Source organism: Salvia splendens, chromosome 4, assembly GCF_004379255.2.
Source record: "Salvia splendens isolate huo1 chromosome 4, SspV2, whole genome shotgun sequence".
Classification (NCBI taxonomy): Eukaryota; Viridiplantae; Streptophyta; class Magnoliopsida; order Lamiales; family Lamiaceae; genus Salvia; species Salvia splendens.
Window position 1 is genome coordinate 32,084,983 of NC_056035.1, and position 25,560 is coordinate 32,110,542.

At 38.7% G+C, this 25,560-nt stretch overlaps 2 protein-coding genes and 1 non-coding gene across 10 annotated transcripts; all 3 read right to left on the minus strand.

The window, feature by feature from the left end:
• Window positions 1-10,133: 10,133 nt before the first annotated feature.
• LOC121800094 (hydroxymethylglutaryl-CoA lyase, mitochondrial-like) lies at window positions 10,134-13,644 on the minus strand. Of its 8 annotated transcripts, none has more exons than XR_006050440.1 (4): window positions 13,511-13,644; window positions 12,756-12,843; window positions 12,497-12,659; window positions 10,134-10,211 (listed from the first exon to the last, which is right to left on the minus strand). XR_006050440.1 is itself a non-coding variant. In XM_042199653.1 (3 exons), the coding sequence occupies exons 1-3, from the start codon at window positions 13,328-13,330 to the stop codon at window positions 12,561-12,563; spliced, it is 276 nt and encodes a 91-aa protein (XP_042055587.1). In that variant the 5' UTR covers window positions 13,331-13,504; the 3' UTR covers window positions 12,320-12,560. The 8 variants fall into 8 exon arrangements, 2 of the variants coding, with proteins under 2 accessions (XP_042055587.1, XP_042055588.1); XR_006050438.1 differs by lacking the exon at window positions 10,134-10,211 and adding an exon at window positions 10,304-10,791; XR_006050439.1 differs by lacking the exon at window positions 10,134-10,211 and adding an exon at window positions 10,304-10,802.
• On the minus strand, window positions 13,499-13,601 carry LOC121801700. Its single transcript, XR_006050637.1, has one exon. It is a non-coding gene; the product is annotated as a U6 spliceosomal RNA (small nuclear RNA).
• Window positions 13,645-15,607: 1,963 nt separating the features above from the next.
• Window positions 15,608-16,765, minus strand: LOC121800092 (3-oxoacyl-[acyl-carrier-protein] reductase FabG-like). Its single transcript, XM_042199652.1, has 3 exons — window positions 16,384-16,765; window positions 16,061-16,290; window positions 15,608-15,991 (listed from the first exon to the last, which is right to left on the minus strand). Exons 1-3 carry the CDS (start codon window positions 16,670-16,672, stop codon window positions 15,713-15,715), a joined length of 798 nt encoding a protein of 265 aa, XP_042055586.1. The 5' UTR covers window positions 16,673-16,765; the 3' UTR covers window positions 15,608-15,712.
• Window positions 16,766-25,560: the final 8,795 nt, after the last annotated feature.

The following is a 25,560-nucleotide window of genomic DNA, read 5'->3' on the forward strand; positions in this document are numbered from 1 at the left end:
TTCTTATTCTTCTTTGACTGCTTGCTTTGGTATTTTTTCAATGTCCCTGCCCTCACAAGAACATCGATACCTGCAGCCAAGTTTCTGCACTCCTCGGTATCGTGACCGTGGTCTTGATGGTAGGAGCAGTAGTTATCCTGGGGTCGGCGCGCGGCTGATTTCGTCATCCGCTTTGGCTTTTCGAACAGGTCAGAGTGCAGTTCGAAAATTTCCGCTCTCGGCTTGTTCAGCGGTACGAACTGAGCGGGCGGCTTCTCGGGATTGAGACGGGGTCCCAATCTGTCTTGCACCGGAGTCCTTTGAATCCTTTCAAAGGGAGTTCGGCGAGGATGTCCCTGATCGCCAAAAAGAGTCCGGCGAGGATGTCCCTGATCGCTATGATCGGGCTTCCTCCTGTCTCCTCGGGACGATGAGCTGTCTAACGACCGTTTGCGACGGTCTGCCTCATCGGCCCGGGAGTACTGGTCCGCAATGTCCCACATTTCCTGAGCTGTCTGCGGACCGCACTCAACGAGCTTCCTGTAGAGAGCTCCGGGCAGGATTCCATTTTGGAATGCCGAGATGACAAGCAGATCGTTGAGATCGTCTACTTGCAGGCATTCCTTGTGGAATCTTGTCATAAAGTCGCTGATTTTTTCGTCGCGACCTTGACGAATGGAAAGCAGCTGAGCCGAAGTGATTCGGGCTTCCGCTTTCTGAAAGAACCTCCTGTGGAAGGCATCCATTAGATCTCGGTAAGATCTGATGCTGCCCTGGGGGAGGCTATCGAACCACCTTCTCGCGTTCCCGATGAGCAGCTCGGGAAATAGCTTGCACATGTGGACCTCGTTGAGACCCTGGTTCGCCATGTTATATTGATAGCGCCCCAGGAAATCGTGAGGGTCCACGAGCCCGTCGTAAGTCATCGACGGAGTTCGGTAGTTCTGTGGTAGGGGAGTTCGGGTGATGTCGTCCGAGAACGGAGTCTTCAGTGCTCCGTACACGGCGAATCCGATATCTCGTCGGTATGGAGGAGATTGAGTTCTCCTGTGATTCCGGTACCGAGGAAGATCAGGAATATGTCGGGGTTGAGGATTCTTCTTCCTGGAAGACACGGCACTACTGCGGTAGTGACTTTCATGTCTGGATGAGGAAGGAGAATCCTCCGTTTTCGTCTTCGGCTCTTGGCTCTTTTGCAGGAAGGCTAAGAACTCATCCTGCTTCTCAGCCAAGAACAGCTTGACAGCCTCATTCAGATCAGGCTGCTGGGAAGACTCAGTGGGACGATTTTTGGAGCGGCCTGTTCCTTCGCCATGAGAACTGGTGGTGGATTTATCCCTAGGCTGTTTTCCAGACCTATGGGATGGATTGGCTTCCTCCGGGTTCTCACGGGCAGGAATGCGGGTATTCTGCGATCTGGTATGCATTTTTTGGGTGGAAAAAATGGATCAAAAATTCGCTTTATCACAAATTTTGTTCTTCGGTTCCCACAGACGGCGCCAGTGATGGGTCCGCGAATTTTTGATGTTAGCAAATGCTGGTAGAGAATGAAAATACAGACACAAAGAATTTACGTGGTTCGATTTACTGAAGTAAATCTACGTCCACGGGAAAAAGGGAGGGCAAGATTGTATTGCTTGATCTGCCAAATACAGCTTACAACACAGACTTGCTATATGATTGTTTCTCTAGAGAGATTCTAACCTCTTCTATCAGATCTAAGTTCTATTTATATAATGAACTCAGATCATGGCTTGCGTCACCACCCTAAGTCGTGGATGTCGTGTAGGTTATGGCCTAAGATCGTGGGTGAAGCGTAGGTCATGGCCTACGATCGTGGCCTGAACTGACATCACGTGGTAGTGGGTGTGTTGGACATCCGGTATGGGTCCACTAACTCCTTGTTCGGTCGAATACCGAGACCGAACTGCTTTGGTTGCCGATCTGAGAGTAGAGCTTGATGCCGACCTGAGAGCAGAGCTTGATTGGTTGGCTTTTACCGAGCTGTAGGCTGAGGCCGAACTCTTTGGTAATGCCGAACTGAACTCTTGGGCTTTGGGCTGGCCGAGCTGTCACTGCTATTGGGCTTGTTTAGTACGTACCCCATCAAAGAACTAAACGATAATTATAAAGAAAAAAAAGTAAACAAGAGAAGGCTGAGGTGCTTGTAGAGCAATATTGATTATCCTTTACTTTAATGATGCTGTCTTTTTTCCACTTTTAACTAAGAGCTATAGGGTTCTTGCTACTTGCCTTGCCAGCCATTCTTGTTTGCATCTCAACAAACTTTTTTTTTTGCATATCATGAAATATTATTATAGTGTTAAACATCAATTTTATTTTTGTTTTTTTTACCGCAACTTCTCCGAACCCACCTTTGGCAGAATCCGACCAATCATGTTCAACCAAGTTTGCGAATTAAGGTAAAAAATCTTCCAGCGGATGATAGCCGGTTTAAATCTGTGACTTCAAGGTCACCACAGCTCTGCACCACTAACTATGCTACAACCTGTTGGTCCACTTTTTTTTAGTACTCTGGAATATCGTTATATTTCATAGACATATTTTTTATGCAGTGCCGACTTGTATTTATTCGAGTTCAAATTTTGATTACAATCACGTTAATTGATTTGTCCATGTTTGATGTATAAAAAATTGCGAGGTTTGAAGAAAACATGAACATTTCTAGTCAACTAGAGGAATAACAGATGAAGGTAAGACGCTAAAACAATAAATTTGAGCTAAATTCTTTGTTACACTATTTTAATAATAATACATGAACTTTCAACTAGTTAGATTGTCCAATTAAAATTGATTGGTAAAATTGGAAATGACGTGTCTATAAAAATAATGTTGTTTCGATCAAAATATGTCTCTATTATTAATTGAAATTAAGTCAGTTTTGATTTTGCCAAACCAACTTTAATCTTCGGAATTTAATTAGATTTGAAGGAAAAAAACAGTGATTCGTATATCGATTTTGGTGGGATGCGAATTTCAAAGAAATCAATGAACCAAAGTATTTAGTAACTGGTAATTTAATTACCAAATCAACAAACTATAGGTTTTACTCTAATTAGTTCACGTATAGGATTTAAGTTGACACCAGCTTAAGATTAACTTTAATTATAACTTAACAACTGTAATTAGTTCAATTTTTTTGCAGTTGTCCCATCTAAATCTTGTTGAATTAAATAAGGAATGTTAGAGCTAGTCCATAATGATTAGATAAATTCTCCAGCATGTTAATTGTTACAACAAATCTAACTTATGATTGACTAGAACAACATTCATTATTGATTTATTAATCAAAATATTCGAAGACATTCATATATCTTGTGTATTGTTCACACTTTTTATTTTTATTTGTATTTTTATTTTATAGCTTGGTTGAAATTTCATATTCATTGTGATCTTAGAAGCTAATAAAGAGGTTAGCCTTGTTTTCGAGAGGTGTGTATTACTTCGTTCCTATCTTTATCACATGGTTAATTTTTTGAGGTCCTTCTACTTTTTAGATCGTTGCCTTGTGCTTAGAGCATCCCCAACCATGCTCAAGAGCATGATTGTGGGTCTGGCCCCATATTTATTAATTTTTTACTCCATACTCTTTTCGAAGAGCACAACCTCAATCCATGCTCTTCCGCAATAACATGTTAAGGGTCCTACCATTCCATTATTTAATTTAAATACTTCAATTACTAAAAACATTTCTACAATAAAAATTACATAATTAAAATCCTAAAAAATAAAAATTACATAATTAAAATCCTACAAATTAAAAATTACATACTTAAAATACCTTCGTGGAAGACTATTCTATCCCCAATGTTTTTCGAAGACCTCGTATCATTGCATAATGTGCATCAAGTTGCTCGGGAGACATGTGCGACGTATTGGCCATATTGAGTTGAGCCAAAAGGGTCCACAGCGAGTAGGTGGGCGGTTGAGGTGGCACAAAGGGAGCGGGAGCGGCAGCGGTGCGACAGCGGTTGGCCGCCGCTTGTTTCCTTCGGCGGTTGAGAACTACTCGAGCCGGCGTCGGGGCTACCCAAGTTAGCTGCGGCAAGCTGGGTAGCCACATCATCTGAGCCAGCGTCGGAAAACGACCTCGATGGTTTGTTGGAGGAGCTGGAGGAGGATGATAAGCCTCCCTTAATACTTCAGATGCGTACGCACCTCCTGCCAAGCGCTGAGGTACTTGAATGCTTTGTAATAACAAGATTGGTAGGTCGCCATGGAGGCACTGATGTCAAGCTCGCTCTTGCCGCTCCCCGCCGACTCTTGTTCCTGGAGGTAAATCCCCTTAAACTTTTGGATTTCTTCGTTGGCTCTGAAGTGGCATTGCGCACCATACTCTCATTGCGCTTGATGGTTCCCTCCGGTCGGGAGGCATTGTAGCGGCGAGAGACGCGGAACCAAAACCTATCCCCGATTTGGTTCGTACCAACCTCCGGATCTTCGGAGACTTCCATATAGGCTTTGAACATCATATCCATCTCCCTCGGAGTGTAAGGGGTGCGGACGTGAGGATCGCAGCCACGACCCTGAATTCGAGTGCTACGAGGAGGAGGAATAGGAGGAGTTTGGGAGCTGCCGCCGCTCCCTCCCGATCCTTGTTTGGGTGCCCACCCGTATCTCCCATCGGGGGCATCTTGCCCGTCCACCGGGTAAGGACGGTAGCCACCCGAAATTTGTGAATCTTGGGTTAGAGGAGGGGGCGAGAATTCCGTTTCCAGGCTAGGGAACCAATCATGGTTCCAACCACGAGAGCCGGAGGGGTGATCGCCGGAGTCGGACATTTTTTTTTGCTAGAGTGAAGTGAAAGATTGAGAATTGATGAGAGAATTTAGATGAGAATTGTATAGTGTGGTGTAAAAAATTTTGTGTGAAAATGGGGGTATTTATAGATGAAAAATGTGAATTTTGGGGAAAATATTGAAAAATAAATTAAAAGTGGTGAGAAAACGGATATATTTATTGGGAAGTGGGAAAGTATTTTTTTAAACGATTTTTAAATTAAAAATTGATTTTTTTTTAAAAAAATGATAAATGCCAACGGCTAAGCCGTTGGCTAATTGGGAGTTGCCACGATGTATCGAGCAGCGTCGTGCCGACGGCAAGAGTGCAGCGGCAGACAAGGTTGTGTCGCGCCGTCGACACGAACGTCGTCCGTCCCATCAAGCAACATTGGGGATGCTCTTAGTGGTGCTTTCAAGTGTATGATTCTACGACTTATTTTTGCTTAGTTTTTATTTTTGTGACTTTCCTTTTGTTGAAACTTGCAGTAGAGTAAGTAATACTTTTTCTTTGTTTTTGTCTTCTTCGTTGTTTCGCTCACCTAGCATTATTGCTTGAGCATAAGGTTTTACCTCTATTTTATCTAAAGAAAACTAGTGAAATAGCATGTTATAACAATTATAAATACTATAAATATAGTACTTGTATAATATAGATTTAACTTTATCATAATTTTGAAGAAATTACATGTAAAAAATGCTTATACGATATAAAAATAAAAATAAAAATAAAAATAACTATTATTATATGAATGGCTACTACTTTGGATATGAAAAAGAGTAAGAGTAAAAATACACACTTTCAAAACAGTAGTATATCTTGAAAATGTATTGCTCTTCCCGCCCCACAATATAATACAGAGACTTTTAAGTATTACAATTAATTTCTTTAAAGAAATATCATATTTTTGTAGCTCCATCTCCATATATATTATTTCCCATTTTGATACCAGTGATTTAAACTAGTTGTGAGCAGAAATGAGTTAGGCAGAGTTGTGAGAGTTGTATGGGCATTCATATATAGTTGGGTGCAACATTATTTTGGTGGTTGGGAAAAATAAAGATGAAAAATACAAAATTGTATCGACTGTAAATTTGTAGCATGGGAAAGGATGTAGAGACAATATCATTTGCACAAAGAAAGTGTTCACCATTTATATTAATTTTCTGATATTCCTATCCCATCTTTGTGGCCCCTCATTAAGCCCTTATTTGTCTTAGTCTTTTATCTAATGATTATATGGCCATACTTAATTTAGCAATAAAAGAAAACAATTAAAAAAACCATGCATAGTAAATTTCCTTTTTTTGCTCTCTTTAATTGCTTCTCTAAACCACATTACAAGAAAATGTGTGAAAACTGAAAATACACCTATAACTTCACCTTCACATAAAATTGAGTGAATACTAGTACTACTTTGGTGATTAATTTACATTGTGGGTTTAACTTAATGATAATTAAACTGTGGATTAACGTTTGTTGAGGGGAAGAATGATCAGATCTCTGTAGTGAAAGCAGGCCCTTCTTCAGTCTTTCACTGAGAAAAAATTCAGGAAAACTGGTATCATCATTATTGCTATCATTAAAGTTTAACAAAGTTCTATTCATTATTTTTTTGACTAATTGATTGCAGCAGTTGTTAGACGACTACATTTATTGCACAATATTGTAAAAATCATTCCCTCTTAGCCATTATTTTCTCGAATAGATGTGATTGGAGTTAATAAAGAAATATAAAAATGATATGTGTGTCTTGTCCTTTTGCTTTTATCATAATTATTTTGTTTAATCAATTTGGTAAGAGCAATAGTATAAATTTTAAAAAAAAATTAAAGAGTGAAATTCATGAATAGTGTTAGTAAAAAGTTGTTGGTTGTGACTTGTGAATGTTAAGAAGACGGTGCAGGTGCAGTGTGGATGCTTTTATATATATTTAAAAAAATAATTAATGAGTATTTTTATTGTGAAATAGTTAAATTTGTGTTGTTTGATGGAGTGCAAAAGCATTTCAACATTAAAATTATGTGATTGAATTTAAATAATTATATCAGTCCTAATTCCTATCTAAAACAAGGGAACGGCTTGTTGATATGACACCAAATGTGAATTATTGAAGGATTTCAATTCTTTAAATCAAAAGTATTCTAGTATCAAATTATTATGTACTTAGGAAATGCAACAAGCCAAATGCATCATGTTGTACCTTCCATACAATAAAAAAAAATCAGATTTTGTATTCTAAATTTATGTTCACCGGATCTTTCTTTCTGAATAAATTTTGTCATATCTTATATTCTCAACAATTCTCATGTAATAATAAAATTAGACTGACCTCTACCTTTCTACTACATGTGCTCATTTTCTCATGAATCATGATATCCAAACATCTCAATACATATTTTCATGATGCAACATAAAACATATTGCACATCTTTATAAATAGATATATACTTTTTCTAAAAAAGGCCCATTGTTTTCAACACAAAAGTATCAGAAAATTGTGAGGAAAAAAATTTATTTAATGACTTTCATGAAAGGAAACTTGCTACCATATTTATAATGTTAGCATGTGGCAGGTGTGAGAACACTTATTTAAATTACATCTCATTAACTATTTATCAATATCCCAAAAGATCTTCCACAGTTAAAAATATTAAATTCATCACCATTTTAGCCAAAATTTCACAACAGAAAGGAAAACAACTTTTTCAGATGTCAAACTTATGAGTTTCACCCAAAAATTAATTTATATATATACATATATTTTGCTGCCTTCCCACACAAAAAAAGTGAGTGGCATAACTTTTCACACAGACAACATATAAGCCAATTCCACTAAAGAAAAAAAAAACTTTCCCCATCAAAACAAATAGCCTCTCTCCACCAAACCCAAAAATATGACATGACCCAATATTAGTGAAAAAAATCATTTTCTTTTTGTTGAGCTTTTCATGTATGTCACAATTTTGTGTGTGTGGATCTGTGCACAAAATAGGCTCTGAAATCAGCAAGAGGGAAAAGTTGGGGTTTTCAGATAGAAATTTCTACTATTAGTAGGCTGCAAATTCCATGCAAATTTGTCCTTCTCTCCCCACTATTTTGACTTAACGTTGTTAAACAACTCATGCTTGGTTTGAGCTGAGTAAGAGGAGACAGAAGTTTGAGTTGAGATGGGAAGTAGAAGAAGAGAAGTAGTGTGGCTTCTTCTATTGCTCATGCTTTTAGTGTTGGAGAATCAATGTTGTGCAGATGGGAGGAGAAGATTCATTCAAGGCAATAAAAAGGGTTTATCATCAACAACAACAACAACAAATTACTACAAAGGAGGAGTGGTTTCAGACAAGGATGATGGAGTGTTTGGAGGTGAAAAGAGAAGAGTATACACTGGTCCCAATCCTCTACACAACAGGTGAGAAGTTGTGAAAATTTCCCAAAACAAAAAAAAAAACTTACTATATTATTGTATGAGATATAAATCTTGATTTTCTCATTCAAGAACATATATATTAGCTTCTTCTTTTTATTTTTAAATTTCTTTTCCATTTGTTTTCTATGCCTTGCCTCAGTATAGAAGGAATATTGTTTTTGAAGAGAGAGAGGGAGAGAGAGAGATCAGCTTTGTATATGAAAGTCATGTTTTATCACTTTTTGTTAAATTTTTGTTTGGTTTAAGAATAAATTACACTTTTTTAGAATAAATTACCCGATTGTTTTGTGTTTTCTACAACTTATATGCCATGGATTCTGAATAACCAATTAATGTTTGATCGTAGGTGTGATGAAGAAATTAAATGCCTGTCTCCAAATTATTTGTCTATGATATAGTATGAGGAGGAAGGAATATTAATTTGATGAATAATCATTACATTTTTAATTTATCACTTGAAGGAAAGTAATGCCGAAGTAAAATTCTTGATTTTTTTTTAGAACACACATTTAGTGATTGTATTTATATAGTATGTGCAAGATAAATGGAAATAGAAAATTAGTCACACGTACATAAATTATAATTCGTAGACATGTCTACATATGAATGTACATATGCGAAAATATATGAAAAACAAGTACATATAATCATGTAGCTAGGTACTATTCGAGCGTGCACCTATATCTTCGAAAAATGAATGAGAAAAATAAAATTAATTACAATAAAAAAGACAAAGGGCAGTCATGCATACTATGAAACATAACCAAGTTTTGTTTTTATTTAAATACATGTATTAGTAGTATCTTTTGTCCAAAATACTTGGGACCCACGACATCAATGTAGCTCTTTCCTTTCGGCCATAAATCAGTAGCTGTAAATATTTTTGAAATTTCAAAATGATTGTAACTGTAAATGGTGTGTAGAGTTGAATTTACTCAATCTTATTTACAAAATTTAATTTGTGCCCCCACTGTCTAATGATTCAATCTGACCCCATTTGTCTCTTTGTTTTCTTACATCTTCCAAAATCAATACACAAACTTTGATTAAAAAAATTGGTAAGCTTAGATCATCTGTCCAAACAACGATCTAACTAACTATATGATACCAGTCCTATTTGAAAATCTAGTTGCAAACTTCAAAATCTTGAATTAGTCCAACCTTTTGTCTTTGGATTAGGTGAGTTGTTTAATTATAATCGTATCTAATAAAAGAAATGAAATGTACCTCATCAATAGGTCATGCTGCCATCACACATAATTAACCCCCTCAATTTTAGGTGTTTATTGTAACTTCTAAATTGGCTCTGTTAAGTTTGAAAATGATACTTTGACGTTGACGTTTTTGCTTATATTTATTTTAAATATTTTTTAGACTACACCAAATCACCCCTTTGTTATGCATATTATTTTACTATTTCTTTCATTATGACTCACAAAAGTTCTATTGATAATTATGTTTATAATGTGTATTACTTGAGTTAAATGATCAAAATTTGAGACAGTTGCTATATAAAAACTGAAAATGCAGAGTCAAATTGAGCATAAAAAAAAGGAAACTGAAATAACATAAAACTAAAAAATGTTTCCTGATTTGTAATGAAGCATGGACCACAAATCCACCCTATTTCATGCTACAATAACACAGACTGCTACCAGTTTTTTTGAAAATATGTTTGTGCAATACTTCAATAATAATTCTAATAAATTCCAAAGTTAAATTACCCTACCCACACCATCCATGCGAATAAACACAAACGAATTTTCTCTGGAAATAAATAAAATAAAAGCTTAGTCAAAATGATTCCATCATTCCTCTTCCAACACCATTGAATGAATGTGATTGACTAAACCTTTAAAGTGTGTAGTCAATTCAAAGGAGGTACATTTTTTGCAATTTCAATTTCTGTAGGTTTTTCCATGTCACATATAAAATCTGCATTCTCCTTTTCATGTAACTCTTCCGATCCATATGTTTCGTCGTATAAAATAGGAGACGAGACGACCTTCGTATACGTAAAATTACTAGTATTAAAGAGAAGCCAACTACCAAATATGTGAAGGGAGTGTGGTGTGATTATACAGGAAAAGGACCACTGCATAAAATGCTTCATAAATGCTTGTTTGTCACATAACAGTGAAGGCCATATATAACAAGAACTGACTCAGAAACGACACCACACTACTTAAATGACTCCTGCACAACCAGGGCCCTTGCCCACATGTACATAAATTTATAAAAATCCAAACACATTATCATACACCCTAGTTTAATTGTTTTTTACGACCCAGAGAGTGCGGTCGGATCAAGAGGAGCTGAAACTGATAAGAGATGTGATCAAACTTGGCTGACAGCGAGCTGCTGATGCTCGGATCGATATAAACGAGGGCAATCAATGCTCTGAGAGGGCCCTATCCTATCAGTTCCAAACCTATCAATTTCCTTCATAAATATGGATCAGAATCACATTTCTTTCTGTGAATGACAATCATGACTATAGATCATCATGGAACTGTATCAGCCAAGTTTCTCAGAGACGCAGTCGTAAACTCCAGATGCAGACACCACTCAACTTGAGTGTAAACCTGCACCTAAGCTATAAGCATCCATGTTCACAAAAGGTACTAATATATGTTGCCATAAACAGATAAACCATATGCTTAGAATTTAGATAAACCATAAGCATCTTATGGACTTATATCAAAAAGACACTGAGAACGAGAAGAGAGCGAGGGAGAGGGGGGAGAATAGAGTGAAAGTATATTGGTAGGAGAAAAGTCATTATAAACCTTTTTCGCCATGTGATGCAGCGGGGAAACCTTAAAGCTTAGAAGCATTAGTCAAGGTTATGCTCAAGGAAATCACAGCTGTAGAACTCGATGGCCGACCCACATGTTTAGAAACCACTTATCTAAAATCTAAATGACAATATAACAAAACCAATCCCACACAATTACAATATTCTAGAAAAATTGGTAAATTTATAAAGGGACGCAACAGAAAGAGGAACAGTTAGTTGTTGGGAACTTGAGAACTAGCCGGGGAAGATAGCTCACTTTCAGTGATAACAGAATGTCTGAAAGGGCTTGCCCGTATGTGTCGTGAGAGTGTACTGCAAGCTTCTCTATAAGAACAACATCAAGCACAATTTCAAGCATCAGAATGGCAGTACCTAGATGATGCTACGCATCAAGAGCTAGAAGTCTAGAATTCTCTCTTCAGATGTTAGAAGTCTATAAGTCTACCTTTTAATTTTGTCTTTATTTCCTTAGTCTTTTGATAGTATTATACTATAGCTTACTTGAGGATTGAGAGCAATGTACCATAGGGCCTCGTGAGAGGATTATCATTTGTTTTGTTCCAGTTTACATATCAATTATATTTTCAGTTTTTACTGCCCATTGTCAGTCATCCATCACCTCTTTCTCTAACAGATGATGGAAAACAAACAAAGACAGCTAGATACTCATACACAAGCATATTGTAGCTAAGCTAGCAAGTTCATACTTCTGACTTAATAATCTTCGACTAATCTTACTGCTTAGCAACCTACATATCAAACAATGCTAGATCAGATCATAATTTTCAAGTGGTATGGAAAGTTCTTGAATGAGTGTCTGGAGCCTACTACAACTAACACAAGACAAGAAGAAGCTGTATATAGATTACAAGAAGCAGCGCAGCAGTTTGAACTTCTATGATCAAAAGGAATATTAAAATTATACTGGGAGTGCTGGCACCTAATCGTCTAACCAAGGGATATTTCAGCACAACCCACCATATTTATAAGCTCTTCAGCAACATATGCTACTTTTGATGGAGGTACTACTCCTTCCATAGGACAACCAACAACACATGATATATATCTGGAAAAATTAACCATAATGTCTTTGAACAAAGAAAACCGGTTCTATCAGTTCGAATAGCAAGATCAACCATAAATCAAACAAAGACCTGTTAATGAATAATAGTGTTTTCTGTGATTCCCAAATTCAAATTGTCAGCATTTAGAACCATTTTGTAAAGCAATATCTATTTATTATATTACTGGAGGATGTTTCTTAAGGTAATCCGATGATCCAACTACTCCCTAATAAAATGAAGATGGATACAAGCAGAACTTTTATGTCTTAAACGTAGCAGAACTTTTATGTTTTAAACAAAGATCGTTCAAACTTAGAAATAGCAACAGAGACAACCCCTAGTCTCTAGATACTAGCTTTTGCACAACAATAACAAGTTTTGCAGTAAATACTCTGGAAGTAGAAAGAGCAAGGCATCAAGGCATACCCACGAACAGGAACTTTGTGGTTTTAGCAGCAAGGGCAACATCACAGTACAGAGCAGGACTATCTTAGATGCTGCATTTTAAATTTGATCTGGAAAATGACTCAGACACAGCAGCAAACACTGCCACTTCCTTTTCCCCAGCGGCCATAGCAGCCTGAAAACCCTTGAACAATGGAATGAAGAATTAAAAGGTATTTTTTACCACTTAATACATCGGATGAAGGTTGTTACTGTTAGTATCATATAAAATGCATCTTACTTTGAGATTTGGGGTTAAAACAGCATATCTATAATTCCCAAAGCCCTCAATGGCTGACATGACATCCTTTGCAAAGGCCAGCTGTAAACTGTAGTTACATTTAACCATATCAACAAACCAAAATAGCGCATCATAACCATAACAATCTAGCACTGAAGATTACTCTAGCACCACATTAAGTAGCATCTACTCCAGTTAAAGCCATTAGGAACACTGAATTATGTGCAAGACAAGCTTTTTCCATCTATACTGGATATCTCCAGTATGATGCAGGGAGCTGTAATGACGAATTGACTATGCAGGGTCCCAGTTCTTTTTTTTTATAAAGATGCTTCTTCTTCATTTCTACATAGAAACATTTCTATTTGGAATAATTCAAAAAGTGAAGGCATAAACATGTAATGTAATTGTAAGTGCAGAATGTAAAATACCCAAATTTCAAAAAATGGAAATTAGGTCATTGCAACATCAAATTAACATTTCTACCGAATGCTCCCTCCAACTACAATCAAACACAAAAAGCAAGCTTGGTGAATCACCAACCAACACAACCTCTTCCCCTTGATGCATTTCATGAAATACTTAATTCTGCACAAATCTAACCCTCCTAGCCTTTAAACCACACAATGACGCACATATTAAACTTGAAACACCTAAAATGAGCATGCCATCCATTTCATAACAAGGCCAAATGGGGAAAGAGAAATTCCTTCAAACTGAGCACAAGAATCAGCAAAAACAAAAAAAATTTGGACCATTTCTCGATTTATGCGTGTCATCCTTGCGCAGGGGCCATGCTAATCTTCTCTGTATCGTTCCAATTTTATCGGATGTCCCCGAAGGGACGACCTTAATGTCTGGGCAGTGTTATATAAAGAGAACTAAAGCTGTATGTTTATCCGATGTGGGATAACTGGAACTTCCATTTTCTGGCATTGGGCTGGGCTTTAGTATGTAAATAAATTTTGTGGCATTTTTGTATCACACTATTTTTCACAGTTACAACAATTGAATGGAATTTTCTAACATATTAATTAATCTCCATTATTTATTGGTAAAAAGTGTGAAAACTGAAAATACACCTATAATTTTACCTTCATATTGAGAAAGTACTTCACAGAAACTAATGTTGTAGTGGCATCCAAACCGATATATACATCAATTGCACATAATATACTCCAAAATAGGGATGTGTATTTTGGTGATTAATTTCAATTGTGGATTTCACTTAATGGTAATTAATTAATCTAAAATAGGGATGTGTATTTTGGTGATTAATTTCTATTTTGGATTTCACTTAATGGTAATTAATTAATCTCCATTATTTATTGGAATTTGGAAGCTTTTGAAGTGGTCAGGGACGGAGATACCCTTGGCCAAGCCACCGCTCCAGCGGGGGCTTGGCCGGTACGGAACCCTGGCCGTCTGAGTCATTCTCTGTTTCTCTGGCGTACTGTTGAAGAAGATGACGTACTAGAGCTTATTAGCTATTAATTGTTGGGCCATTAATATTTTTATTGTTGGGCTTTCTTGGTTTTTATTTTATTCTGTTTAGATGAGTAATTAAATCCTACATGCGACAACGATATATTTTGACTGAATAATTAGAAAAGAAAATAATTATGTATCTCATTTTCTTACTTTATCTGCTTTTCTGTAGATATATGTGTTATTTTGATTAAGTTGCCTCTTGAAACAAATATGATGACTCGTAAAATAGTAATTTTGTACATACAGTAGCAATAGTAATAATATTTTATTTTGATAAAATTGCCTCTAATAAATCTTGTTGTTTTTCAATACAAATATTGATATTTTTAAAAAAAATAGAGAATGATGTTGAATTGTTAATTTTAAGTGCTTCAAATAATAATAGTAATATAATTTCGAGTTAAATTGTGAATTATTAAAGAATCACTTTGAGTGGAAAATCTATAAACAAAATTGAAATAAAAATAACGAGACTATTCTTTTTTGATGGTTTCATGACACGGAGATGCATTGAAAATAATTATCTTTTGGCATTTCGATTCACAAAAATTATAAAGATGCACTCCATTTTGTATATTTAAAATATTAATATATTTTTATATTTTTAAATTTTAGCACCGGCTTATATAATTTTCTGGTTCCGTCCCTAGAAGTGGTGGATGAATATATCATTTTTATAGCGAAGTAAATTTTTAGGTTTTGAACTTATTTTATTCATGGATTTTCGTAGTTATAATTTGTTGTGGACTTGGGTGAATCATGAATTCTTTTTTATCGGAATTGGATATGAAAATCGAATGCTCACTCACCACGTCATGTGGCGCACTCAAAGTGGTCACAAACAAACATAGTTTAATCAAAATCATTTGGATTAATTGTATTCTTGAAAGATTTTATCATAGAGTGGTGATATAGGAAAACCGCTACTTAAATATATAATTAGAGAACATGAATTTAATTCACTATAAGAGTGATTTAATTCACTACAGGAAGGAGTGAACTAAAATGTCTTTACATTGAACTAAATCATTCACGAAGTAAATACTTTACTATAATGGTATTTTGGTTCACTCATTCCTGTAGTGAACTAAATCACTCTTATAATGAACTAAATCGCTCATATAGTGAACTAGATTATTTTGATCTCATGGCTGAGATTTGTTCTCTAGTTATACATTTAATATTAGTTATACTATGATCATCTCCTTTTAAGATATCTAAAAATTGAATATTCCGAATTAGTTACTCGTATGTTACAAAAGAGTTTAGAGTAAGGAATTGCGAAGTTGAGAGTCATATACATGAAACACAATCAATTAGGGTGAAAGTAGTAGTAACAAAAATCCATCCACATATTAGTATGAAATGAAACAATAATTTGATTTATAAGCAAAGTTGTTTAAACATAATAAAGAAAGGTAGAAATAATTTGAGATATAGAGTTGGGTTGATATATATTATGTGGACTAGAGGGAGGAGAAAATGGGAAAAGCAGGCAAGGTGACTCCAGCATCGGCAATAAATATATTAGCAGTGATGTATTGAGATGAGTCGTGAATTAAGTATCGCACCAACGATGTGAGCGCCGGATTTGATTCCCCAAATGTTTTCAAAGGTACTGTCTTCATAGCCACATTATTCAACCAATCCTTCACCATCAGACCCTCTGTTATTTCAGACTTGAACAGCCCCGGACATATACAGTTTACTCTTATTTTATATTCTCCTAATTCCACGGCCATAACCTGCACTGCACACACTTTGTAAATATCAAAATTGTTTCAAATACTAGTTTATTACTATTAATCAATTACCTTGGTGATGGCATTAAGAGCGGATTTGGAAGCAACATAAGCAAGACCCCCGGGCAATTGGCCGCGATCTGTGCCACTGATGGAAGAGATGTTGATGACGGAGCCGCCACGTCCGCAATCTCGCATTCTGCGGCAAACGTACTTGGACACCAACCATGCCCCCTTTACATTTGTCCTAAACAAATCATCCCATACATCCTCACTCAACTCCAATGGGGAATGCACCTCTCCTATTACAAATCCAATTCCATATCTTATTTATCACTCGTTTAGATAAGATAAAACAAAACATGATAAAAACACACAGAGACAGATGTTTTCACCTCTGACACCCGCATTGTTAATGAGAGCATCGATCCCTCCAAAAGCATCCCAGGCCTTGTTTACTGCGGCTTCGATGGCCTCCCCGCTCCCTTTCACATCCAGCTCCACCGCCACGGCTCTCCCGCCGCCGATCTCCTCGCAGAGTGATTTCAAGCGCTCGGTTCGCCTGGCCGCGGCTACAATTCTGCAGCCGGCTTTAGCGAGGTCCAAGCAGTACTCGCGCCCGAGCCCGGACGATGCACCCGTCACGAGCACCACTTGATCTCGCAACTCCACCCACGCCTCCATTCTCGATGCCAATGCCAGACCAGCTGCTATCAACTCTTGGAATATATAGTGAGGAATGCGCTGCACTATCAAATCTCTTTTCTATTTTTGGCAAATTGCATTAACTATTCTTTACCTCTTTTATGGAGTACATATGTGAATCAAATTATATATACTATTTCCATAACTGAATGTTTATAAATTAATATTTAAACATAGAAATAGTAATTGATGGTAATTTCATAACTACTGAAAGGGAATCTTACACTAAACGAGATGCTCGTGACATTTTCAAACAACTCCTATCGGTATCATTCTTTCTTGATGGCGTAGCCAAACTAAACTGTGTTACTCATATTGATCAAACTATTGATTCATAGTTAAACCAATCATACCAATTTGACCATTGATTGAAATAATCATCTAGGAAAACTTGTTTTATTTTTTTATTTTGATCTATCGACCAAAACTAGTCTATTTCTTCATATATACTTTGTCACAATTGATTATCTTCATAGATATATTTACAACTTATGCATAAGTGGTCCACCACATCAACTACTCCCTCTGTCCACAAAAAATAGTATCATTTGTGAATGACACAAGTTTAATCAGAAATTGGTAAAGTAAGGGAGAGATGGGAAAAAAGTGGATAAAGTAAAATACATACAGGTAAAAAAAATATGTAAAGTATAAAAGAAAGGACAAAAAAGTATGAGAGAGAAACTTTACCTTTAAAGTAAAAGTATAAAAGAGAGGACAAAAAGTCTAAAGAGAAACTTTACATTTTTTGAAATAAGTCTATTTTTTGTGGACATCCCAAAATATGGCAAAATGAAACTATTTTTTATGGACGGAAGGAATATTTTTTTTCTTTAACTCTTATCCTTTGGCCACTTTTTCTCTCTTTTTTATACTACAGTACTACTTAGCAACTGGGCATTAATACTCCCGTCGTCTATTATGAGGACTATTTCTCATGGACAGATAGTGTAATGTATGCATGGTATTTTTGTCAAACACTACTATAGTACTTAAATTGTTATTTATAATGTGGTTTTTTTTCCTAGTAAAAAGCGGGAACAACCTAAGGCCACCCGCAACGCGTCACGCGGGTGGCCCGTATTCCGTCACGAAGGAACCAGACGGCGGCGTGACGCGTTGCAGCGCCCCGTCTCATCCCCAACCCGTCCCCAACCCGTTCCGTGTTCCGTTACGGCGTGACGAATGGCGAGACGTCTCGCTACGCGCCGAGGCGACGTGGCGCGCCCCGGCGCCATGCGCGACGCCCACTCGCCTGGCCGCGAGTGGGAATCGTCACGCTGGCGCAATAATTCGTTTTTTTTTTAAAATTGAATTAAATAAAAAATTAAAAATGGTAATATTACCGTTTATAGCCGTTTTCCTTTTTTTTACTCTATAAATACTCCTAATTCATCCTCATTTCACACACAACTACACATCTATTCTTCCCAAATCGTCTCCATTTCCTCTCCAATTTTCATCTAACATCTCATCACAAAATGTCCGGCGACGGAAACTCCGGCTATGGCGGCTCCGGCGGGTGGGATCTCAACGCGTTCGGCGACTGGGGGAGCATGTACAACACATTGGGTGGTTCCGGTTCGTCGACTCCGGGGGTACCAACCACCCAATTTTGACGTGGATGCATACGCTCGTCCCTCCGTCCCGCGGTATTCGCAGGGATTATTCCAGATTCGGGAGGATTATTCCGTTGAACCCACTCCGGAAGAAGGCCGAGGCGGGGGAGGCTCCAGGGCGGAGGCGGAGGTGGACGAGGAGGAGAATGAGGATCTAGGCCGGCATCCGTACGGCCCCAAAGAAACGCTGGCGGTGTACAACGCCTGGATTAGCGTCTCGTACGATCCCATCGTCGGGAATCAACAACCCCGGAAGTGCTTCTGGGAAAAGGTCAACGAGGCCTACCACCAGATTAAGCCGAAGGGGTCCAGCCACCGCACATATAAGATGCTCCGCGCTCACTTTGACTGAGTCGACAGAGAGGTCAAACGATTCTGCGCCATCCACAAGAATGAAGTGGCTCATTACCAAAGCGGAGCCACGGGAGCCGACATTATGAGGTCGGCTTTGCGGGTCTACTTCGACGACACCAACAAACAATTCAAATATGTCGATATTTGGGAGGTCGTCAACGACGAGGAAAGGTGGGCCGGCGGTGTGCGGTCCAGCACGGGCTCGACCTCGAAGCGCACGAAGCATACGACGAGTGGCCAATACTCGTCTGGTGAGGGTGGTTCGGGCAGCGGGCCACAAGAGTTTGCCTCGCAGGAGGTTGAGACCCCGGCGGACAATGCCGGGGGGTCCTCCCGTGGGCGCCATCGGCCGCAAGGGAGAAATGCGGCGAAGGCGGCTAGAGGGAGGAGGGGCCGAGCCGAATCAAGCCAGGCGGGCTCGGGCTCGGGGGGACCCCCCCAACTTTCTTATGGCCATGTACATGACCGCCACAATGGCGGACACTTCCCGCATGACACCCGCTCAATACCAAGACTGGCTTAACGGAATTACGTTTATGGCAGCACAACTTGGCATTCCGCCTCCTCACAGCTTCGGTGCACCTCCACCGCCTTCGGGGGATGATTCGCCGGCGGAGTAGTTTTTTTTTCTATAAAATTGTATTTTAAATTATGTCATTTTTATTTTTTTAAGATTTTAATTATGTCTTTTTTTATTTTTTTTGAATTTTAAGTTGTATTTTTATTTTATGTTGTAATTTTATTTTATTTTTAATGAAGTGTTTTTTTTAATTGAATTTTGTTGGAAATAAAAATAAAAAATGAAATTGAATGAATAGTAATTTAAGGGACGGTTAGGGCATCATTAACCCCGACCCGGTTTCAGGCCCCAAGTCCCCTCCACGTCATCATTCCTCTACAGTTGCGGCCTAGGCCCCAACTACTCTAACCCTGCAGGCCACAACCCGAGCCGCAACTAATAATTGACACTATTCACAACTTCAACATATTTGACTCGTAAATGCAATATGTTGAACAATAAAAACTGGGAAATTGCATTGTTCAGTAGAAATTAACATTACAAATCCTAGAGAAAGCAAATTAAAAATACCAGTCATAGAAACCCAGGCCACAACTACTACTTCTTCATTTGGGCGTGAAGGTAGGCGATCATCTCACGGTGCAACTCGAGATTGAACTCCGACATCGTCGAGGTATCCCTCGATGTCACCTCCGTCAGCTGGCTCATCCGCCATGTAATACTCATCTCCGACAAAGAGTCGGACATCTTATCCAGAGACGGATTGATCGGTGGTAGCGCCATAGCAGAGTTGCTCGCAGTTGCCTTCCCCTTTGCTTTCCTCTTTGCCGCATTTGTTCCCATCGGGCGGCTCTGAATGCTAGGAGAGGAGCCGAAGACGTCGTCGTCCGTCACGTTGAGGTCGATCGTCGGACCTCCTTCGCTCGAAGAGTAGTTTCCGGAGGCGGAAACTTTGGTTCTCTTCGCCGCCCCAGTTGTCGTCGGCTCGGCAGCGCTGGTGTACTTCGGGATCTTCTCGACGAGCTTCCAAACGTCGAAGTACTTGAAGGCCTTCTTCCCGTCAGCGAAGAATGCCTCCTTCGCCTTCTCGACGAGGTCCGCCTCGCTGTGCCTGCTCGGCCACATCCGGACTACGTTGGCCCACTTTCCATTCCACTTGCTCATATCCGCCTGGACCCGACCCCAATGCTTGCGCAGCTTCACGTAGCTACGCTCGATCGACCCTTTAGGACGCCCAGCATTATACTTCTCAGCAATCCGCTCCCAGAAAACCTTGCCGGACTGCTGGTTGCCGATGATAGGATCCTCGGCGACGTCGACGTAGTTCCTCGCAAGCCACATTGTCTCTTGCGGACTATACTTCTTCGGTCCATCCTCCTCGTCGACCTTGCCTTTGCCCCGCCCTTGAGCGGGCTCCATCTCACTGATCTCGAACTCTTCGGTGTTGCGTTGACGTTGCTACCGACTCCCGGACTAGGCGTCGGCTGCGATGGTGGCGATGCCGGTATGTACCAATTGTTTGAGTTGATGAACTCGTCCATCTGACGTTCATCGCTGTTGAACCAATCCATTGACGCCGAAACAAAGGGTATAATAGAGTATTGAAATGGATAATGCACGTAAGAATTAATTTTTGGGGACTTGCTGCCCGGCCCGAAGAGCATGTAACGCTGGGCCGGGACTCGCGGGATCCGGCCCGTGCCCTATTAACGCCCGCCAGGCAGGCCCGCGGGACCGTCACCGAGCCGCAAATGCGGCCCCGGGACCGGCCTGGGCCGTGACTCTCCTCCATCCAACGCATGGGACGGGCCGGTACTCGCGTTTTGCTGCCCGGCCTCCCCCGTTAATGATGCTCTTAAGGGACGGAGGGTTGCAGGTTCCGTCCCTTAGTTAAGGGATGGAGTAAGAAAGTACAGTGGCGCCCGCGAATAATAATTTAAGGGACGGTTTAATGACAGCATTGTGGATGGCCTAAAGATCTCAAAAACACACATTATCTAATATAGGAGACACCATGTCTGTTGTTTATAATGTGCTTTTAGAGATAATAGCAGGAATCAAGAATTGAACTTTATAGAAAGCTACCAACCAACTCAAATCCCAAATGACTAAGCTACCGATACAATCTCTCATTATGTTTGGATATGTTGCATACAATTAATTATAACATTGTAATATTACTTTTAACATAATACCGTGCAACTGTGCAAATAAATTTTTGTGTGCCTTTAAATTTATGTCCATTTACCAAAAAAAAAAGAATGAAACATTTCATTGTTGTTAAAGTGGTTGTTTTTTAGTAGTAAGAGATTTGTTATAGGTAGGACTGTATGAAACAAAATACTCTTGAGCAACTGTGCAAGTAAATATTTGTGTGCCTTTAAATTTATGTTCATTTACCTAAAAAAAAGAATGAAACACTTCATTGTTGTTAAAGTGGTTGTTTTTTTAGTAGTAAGAGACAAAATACTCTTGAACAAAAATATTAATTAAATATATGAAAAAAATATCCAAAGGTATATGGGTGAGTGTCTTATTAAACACGAAAAGGAATATATTCAAAACCTAAATTAACTTCCTAAAAGAAATACATTACTTAAGTTTATTTTAACTTTTTTCTGATGTTAAGATTTTAATTAGCATTTTATTTTCTTCAACTTTTCTTGGTTTTTATGATGTCTCGACCTCTGAAGTCCGAGGATTACAGCTCTCCCTAGTCAGAGTCTTTTGGGATGAATTGTTTTGTTTAGTCTATATCAATACTCTATTATTTATTGAGGTCAAAAATGCCCTTTAATTTAGTTATCTGGTGTAGGAGTACTGTCTTTTGCACAAAATACAAAAGTTGTATATCTAATTTTATATGATAGATGTTTCTCTTTTTCGGTGTGGCTTGAATCTCAATCTAAATTATTTAGTAAGTTAGAATTTAAAGTTATTTGATGGAATTAGTGGTGATAAATTTGTACTCGTGATCTTTTGACAAATGACTTTTTTTAATCGTGAAATATAAAATAATAATACAATAAATTAGGCCCATAAATGTTGGGCCTTCTTACTAAAAAATACACCTAGTGCAAATGAGGATGTGTAATACTACGGCCCAACACCGATGGATTATAAAGTTTAGTTATACTCCATTACCTTTCACACGAATTTTATTTTAATTTCTAATGAATAAAGATAAATGTACATACATGTTGCATAATATTCTTAATTATTAGATTTTTAATTAAATTTAATTAAAAATTAATTTTTTTATTTATTGTATTTTATGTAACAATAAGAAAGAAATGATGTAGAAATTTTATGTCAAACGGTAACATGATTTTCAGTTTGATTTGAATTAATTATACAATATTTAGTAATTTTTTTAGATATGTAAAATATTGAAGTTAAAATCTCATTTTTTTTAAATTATTGCAAAATGATTAGTACCTAATTTATTTTAAATCAATTAATACTTATAAATCGATTTATAATGTAAAATGTTAAAAAAAAGTTTAATTATATATATACAATTAGAGGTGCGTTAAAATGACAACATCTCTTAAAGTGACACTGTGACATCACGTAGCCTGCAATATTATAAACGCTACACTGCAATAGTATAAACGCTAAAATGGTTGGCTAGTGGATATTGCAGTCGGGTAAAAATTGCAGTCTAGCGTATTGGATATTGTTGTCCGGAAAAATTTACCATATAGCATTTTTTATGATTGTCACATGGCAGCTGATTATTCGTCCACGTGTACAAATAATTGGCTAGAAATGGTGATATGGTGTCACTTTAAAAGGTGTTGTCATCTTAATATATCTCTATACAATTATGTATATATAGTGATGTAATCAAAACAGAATCACGTCTAAAATGAGAATTAAAAATCGATAGTATTCATTCGATTTTATCTAATGCACTAATGTATCTCATATCATATTTTTTAATGAATTTAAATAAATATGATATCATGTGTTCATTAAAATTATGGAAGAAAAATGTTTGTGTGTATTCTAATACATCCTCCTCTGTTCCTTCATACTCCCTTCGTCTCCAAAATTTTATCATAGTTTGACCGGATATGAATTTTAAGAATTGTAATGAAAAGTAGGTTGAAAAGTTGGTATGATGTGGGTCCTACTTATAAAATGGGAATAAGTTAGTAGAATGTGGGGTTCATTACAAAAAATGGTAAAAAATGTGTTAGAAAGCAGCGAAGATCACGCGAGGATCACACGGCGATTATACGAAGATTATAGAATTAATGTAGAATGATCATTTCCTGATTTATAGCTAGGGTAAATCTTACCATATGTACATAGTATTGCTGCCTATATGAGGCGTGTATTCTCCCCTCATTAAGATATACTTAGATGAATAAAACATAGCCTTATTCAACATGGTACCAGAGCATTCAGAGCATAATAAACGAGGGCTGAGAATATAGTTTCATCATCGCCCGATACCTGTCCCGACCTGAAGGCGGACAACCGGCGAGAGACCTGGAAAATGGCAGAAGGAGACGATGTCAAAAGCGGCGACATTAAACTCAAAGCAAGCAAGAATGTTGCAGTAGCATTCAAGCTAAATGGGAGAAATTATCCCCTATGGGCTCGACTGATGCGAGTAGCCATCGGGAGCAGGAGGGCTCTACGGCATATCACCGGGGTGCCGGAACCACCAAAGCCAACCGATAAAGAATACTTGGAATGGGAGGAGACCGATTTAGTGGTCTTCTCCTGGATCGTAGACAATATGGAGATCGAAATTGTCGGAGATTTCGCGCATCACCAAAGTGCGAAAGCCATCTGGGACAGCTTAGCCGTGACGTACCAGAGTACGTCGGACTCGTACATGATTTACGACCTGGAGGATAAGGCCAGCCGAATCGTCCAAGGGGACTTGGATCTGGAGACGTATTGGAGAACCCTACATGGAGTATGGATCGAAATCGATCGGTGCCAGACAAAGACGATAACCTGCTGTGACAAAGGAGTCGGTGAGTATCGAGATATCACAAATCAGAAACGATTATACAAATTCTTGGCGGGGTTGAACCCCCAATTCGAAGGAACAAGAAGGGACATCCTCAAAGAGAGCCCAACCCCCCAGTAGACGTCGCATATGGCTGGGTGAAGAGGGAGGCCATACGGCTCAAGATAATGCCGCCGGCCAACCCCGACTCAACCGCCGCAGCAAATGGAGTAGGGCTCGGATTTGGAGCCCGAAACACCCGATTCCAGACGCCGCAGACTCAGCAGCCGCCAAACCGTCTCGGACCACACCACGCTGCCTCCAACAACCGCCGCGGAGCAACCAAACCCGACAAATCAAAGCTGTGGTGCTCGAATTGCGGTATGAACAAACATACCAGGGAAACTTGCTTCAAATTGGTTGGTTTCCCAGATTGGTGGGAGGAAAATCAGAGGGGCAAGGCCAAATTGGCCATCGGAGTTGACGAAAATGGCGGAACAGAGAGTACCGTCCGAGGACGAGGCGGTGCAGAGAATGGAGCTCCAGGCGGCGGCGGCGGCAGACGTGGAGAAGAGGTGGGGCAGGCTGCATTCGCCGGACGCGTCGGAGGGTCGGAGAGCGGCGCCGCTCCGTATGGGGAAGGAGGTAATGGGCTAGGGTTGAACAAACCCTACCCATATAATTTCTTTCCTAAACACCCTCCAAGTTTACTTAAATCTCATAATAGACCCCATGTCTTGCAATCTGCCCCCCTCACTAGGAGTATTTCGAAAACTGACCCCTCAGATTGTGATATTGCTTTAGTCAGTCCCAATAGTTTTAAAATATTGCACGATCTGCCTATTGCATGTACGGTCAAACGTAAAATTGATGATACAGATGGAAGGTGGATTTTTGATTGTGTGGCTACTGACACGATGACCCATGATAGGAAAGATTTTGTTAATTTTTGTGGCTCTATGAAAAGTCAGATTCAGACTGCAGATGGGGAATTGACTTCGGTAGAGGGGAGTGGGACAACTGAGATTTCACCAACATTAAGATTGTCGAATTGCCTATATGTTCCCAAATTGTCCCACAAGTTGATGTCTATTAGCCATGTGACGAAGGAATTAAACTGTACATTGCTAATGCATCCTAATTTCTGTGTATTACAGGATATCAGGACGAGGAGGATAATTAGGCGTGGCACTGAGCGTCAAGGCCTCTACTATGTGGATGAGATGGCTCACCAAGGTAGTGCCGCGATGCTAGCTCACGGATCTGCGACTCGAGATGCTTGGTTGTGGCACAGACGTCTAGGTCATCCATCTCTTGGTTATTTTAAATTGCTTTTTCCTAGTTTTTCCTATCTGAAGGATTTTGAGTGTGAGTCTTGTGTTTTGGCGAAAAGCCACAGACA

Excerpts from the sequence above, each read along its gene's own strand:
- LOC121800094 (XM_042199653.1), bottom strand. The coding sequence starts at position 13,330 with ATGAAATGCATCAAGGGGAAGAGGTTGTGTTGGTTGGTGATTCACCAA. Across the intron at positions 12,844-13,241 it reads GTAGTTGGAGGGAGCATTCG|TTTACAGCTGGCCTTTGCAA; the intron begins GTAGAAATGTTA and ends ATGTAACTACAG. Across the intron at positions 12,660-12,755 it reads TTTTAACCCCAAATCTCAAA|GGTTTTCAGGCTGCTATGGC; the intron begins GTAAGATGCATT and ends CCATTGTTCAAG.
- LOC121800092 (XM_042199652.1), bottom strand. The coding sequence starts at position 16,672 with ATGGAGGCGTGGGTGGAGTTGCGAGATCAAGTGGTGCTCGTGACGGGT. Across the intron at positions 16,291-16,383 it reads TAACAATGCGGGTGTCAGAG|GAGAGGTGCATTCCCCATTG; the intron begins GTGAAAACATCT and ends GATTTGTAATAG. Across the intron at positions 15,992-16,060 it reads CTCTTAATGCCATCACCAAG|GTTATGGCCGTGGAATTAGG; the intron begins GTAATTGATTAA and ends TGTGCAGTGCAG.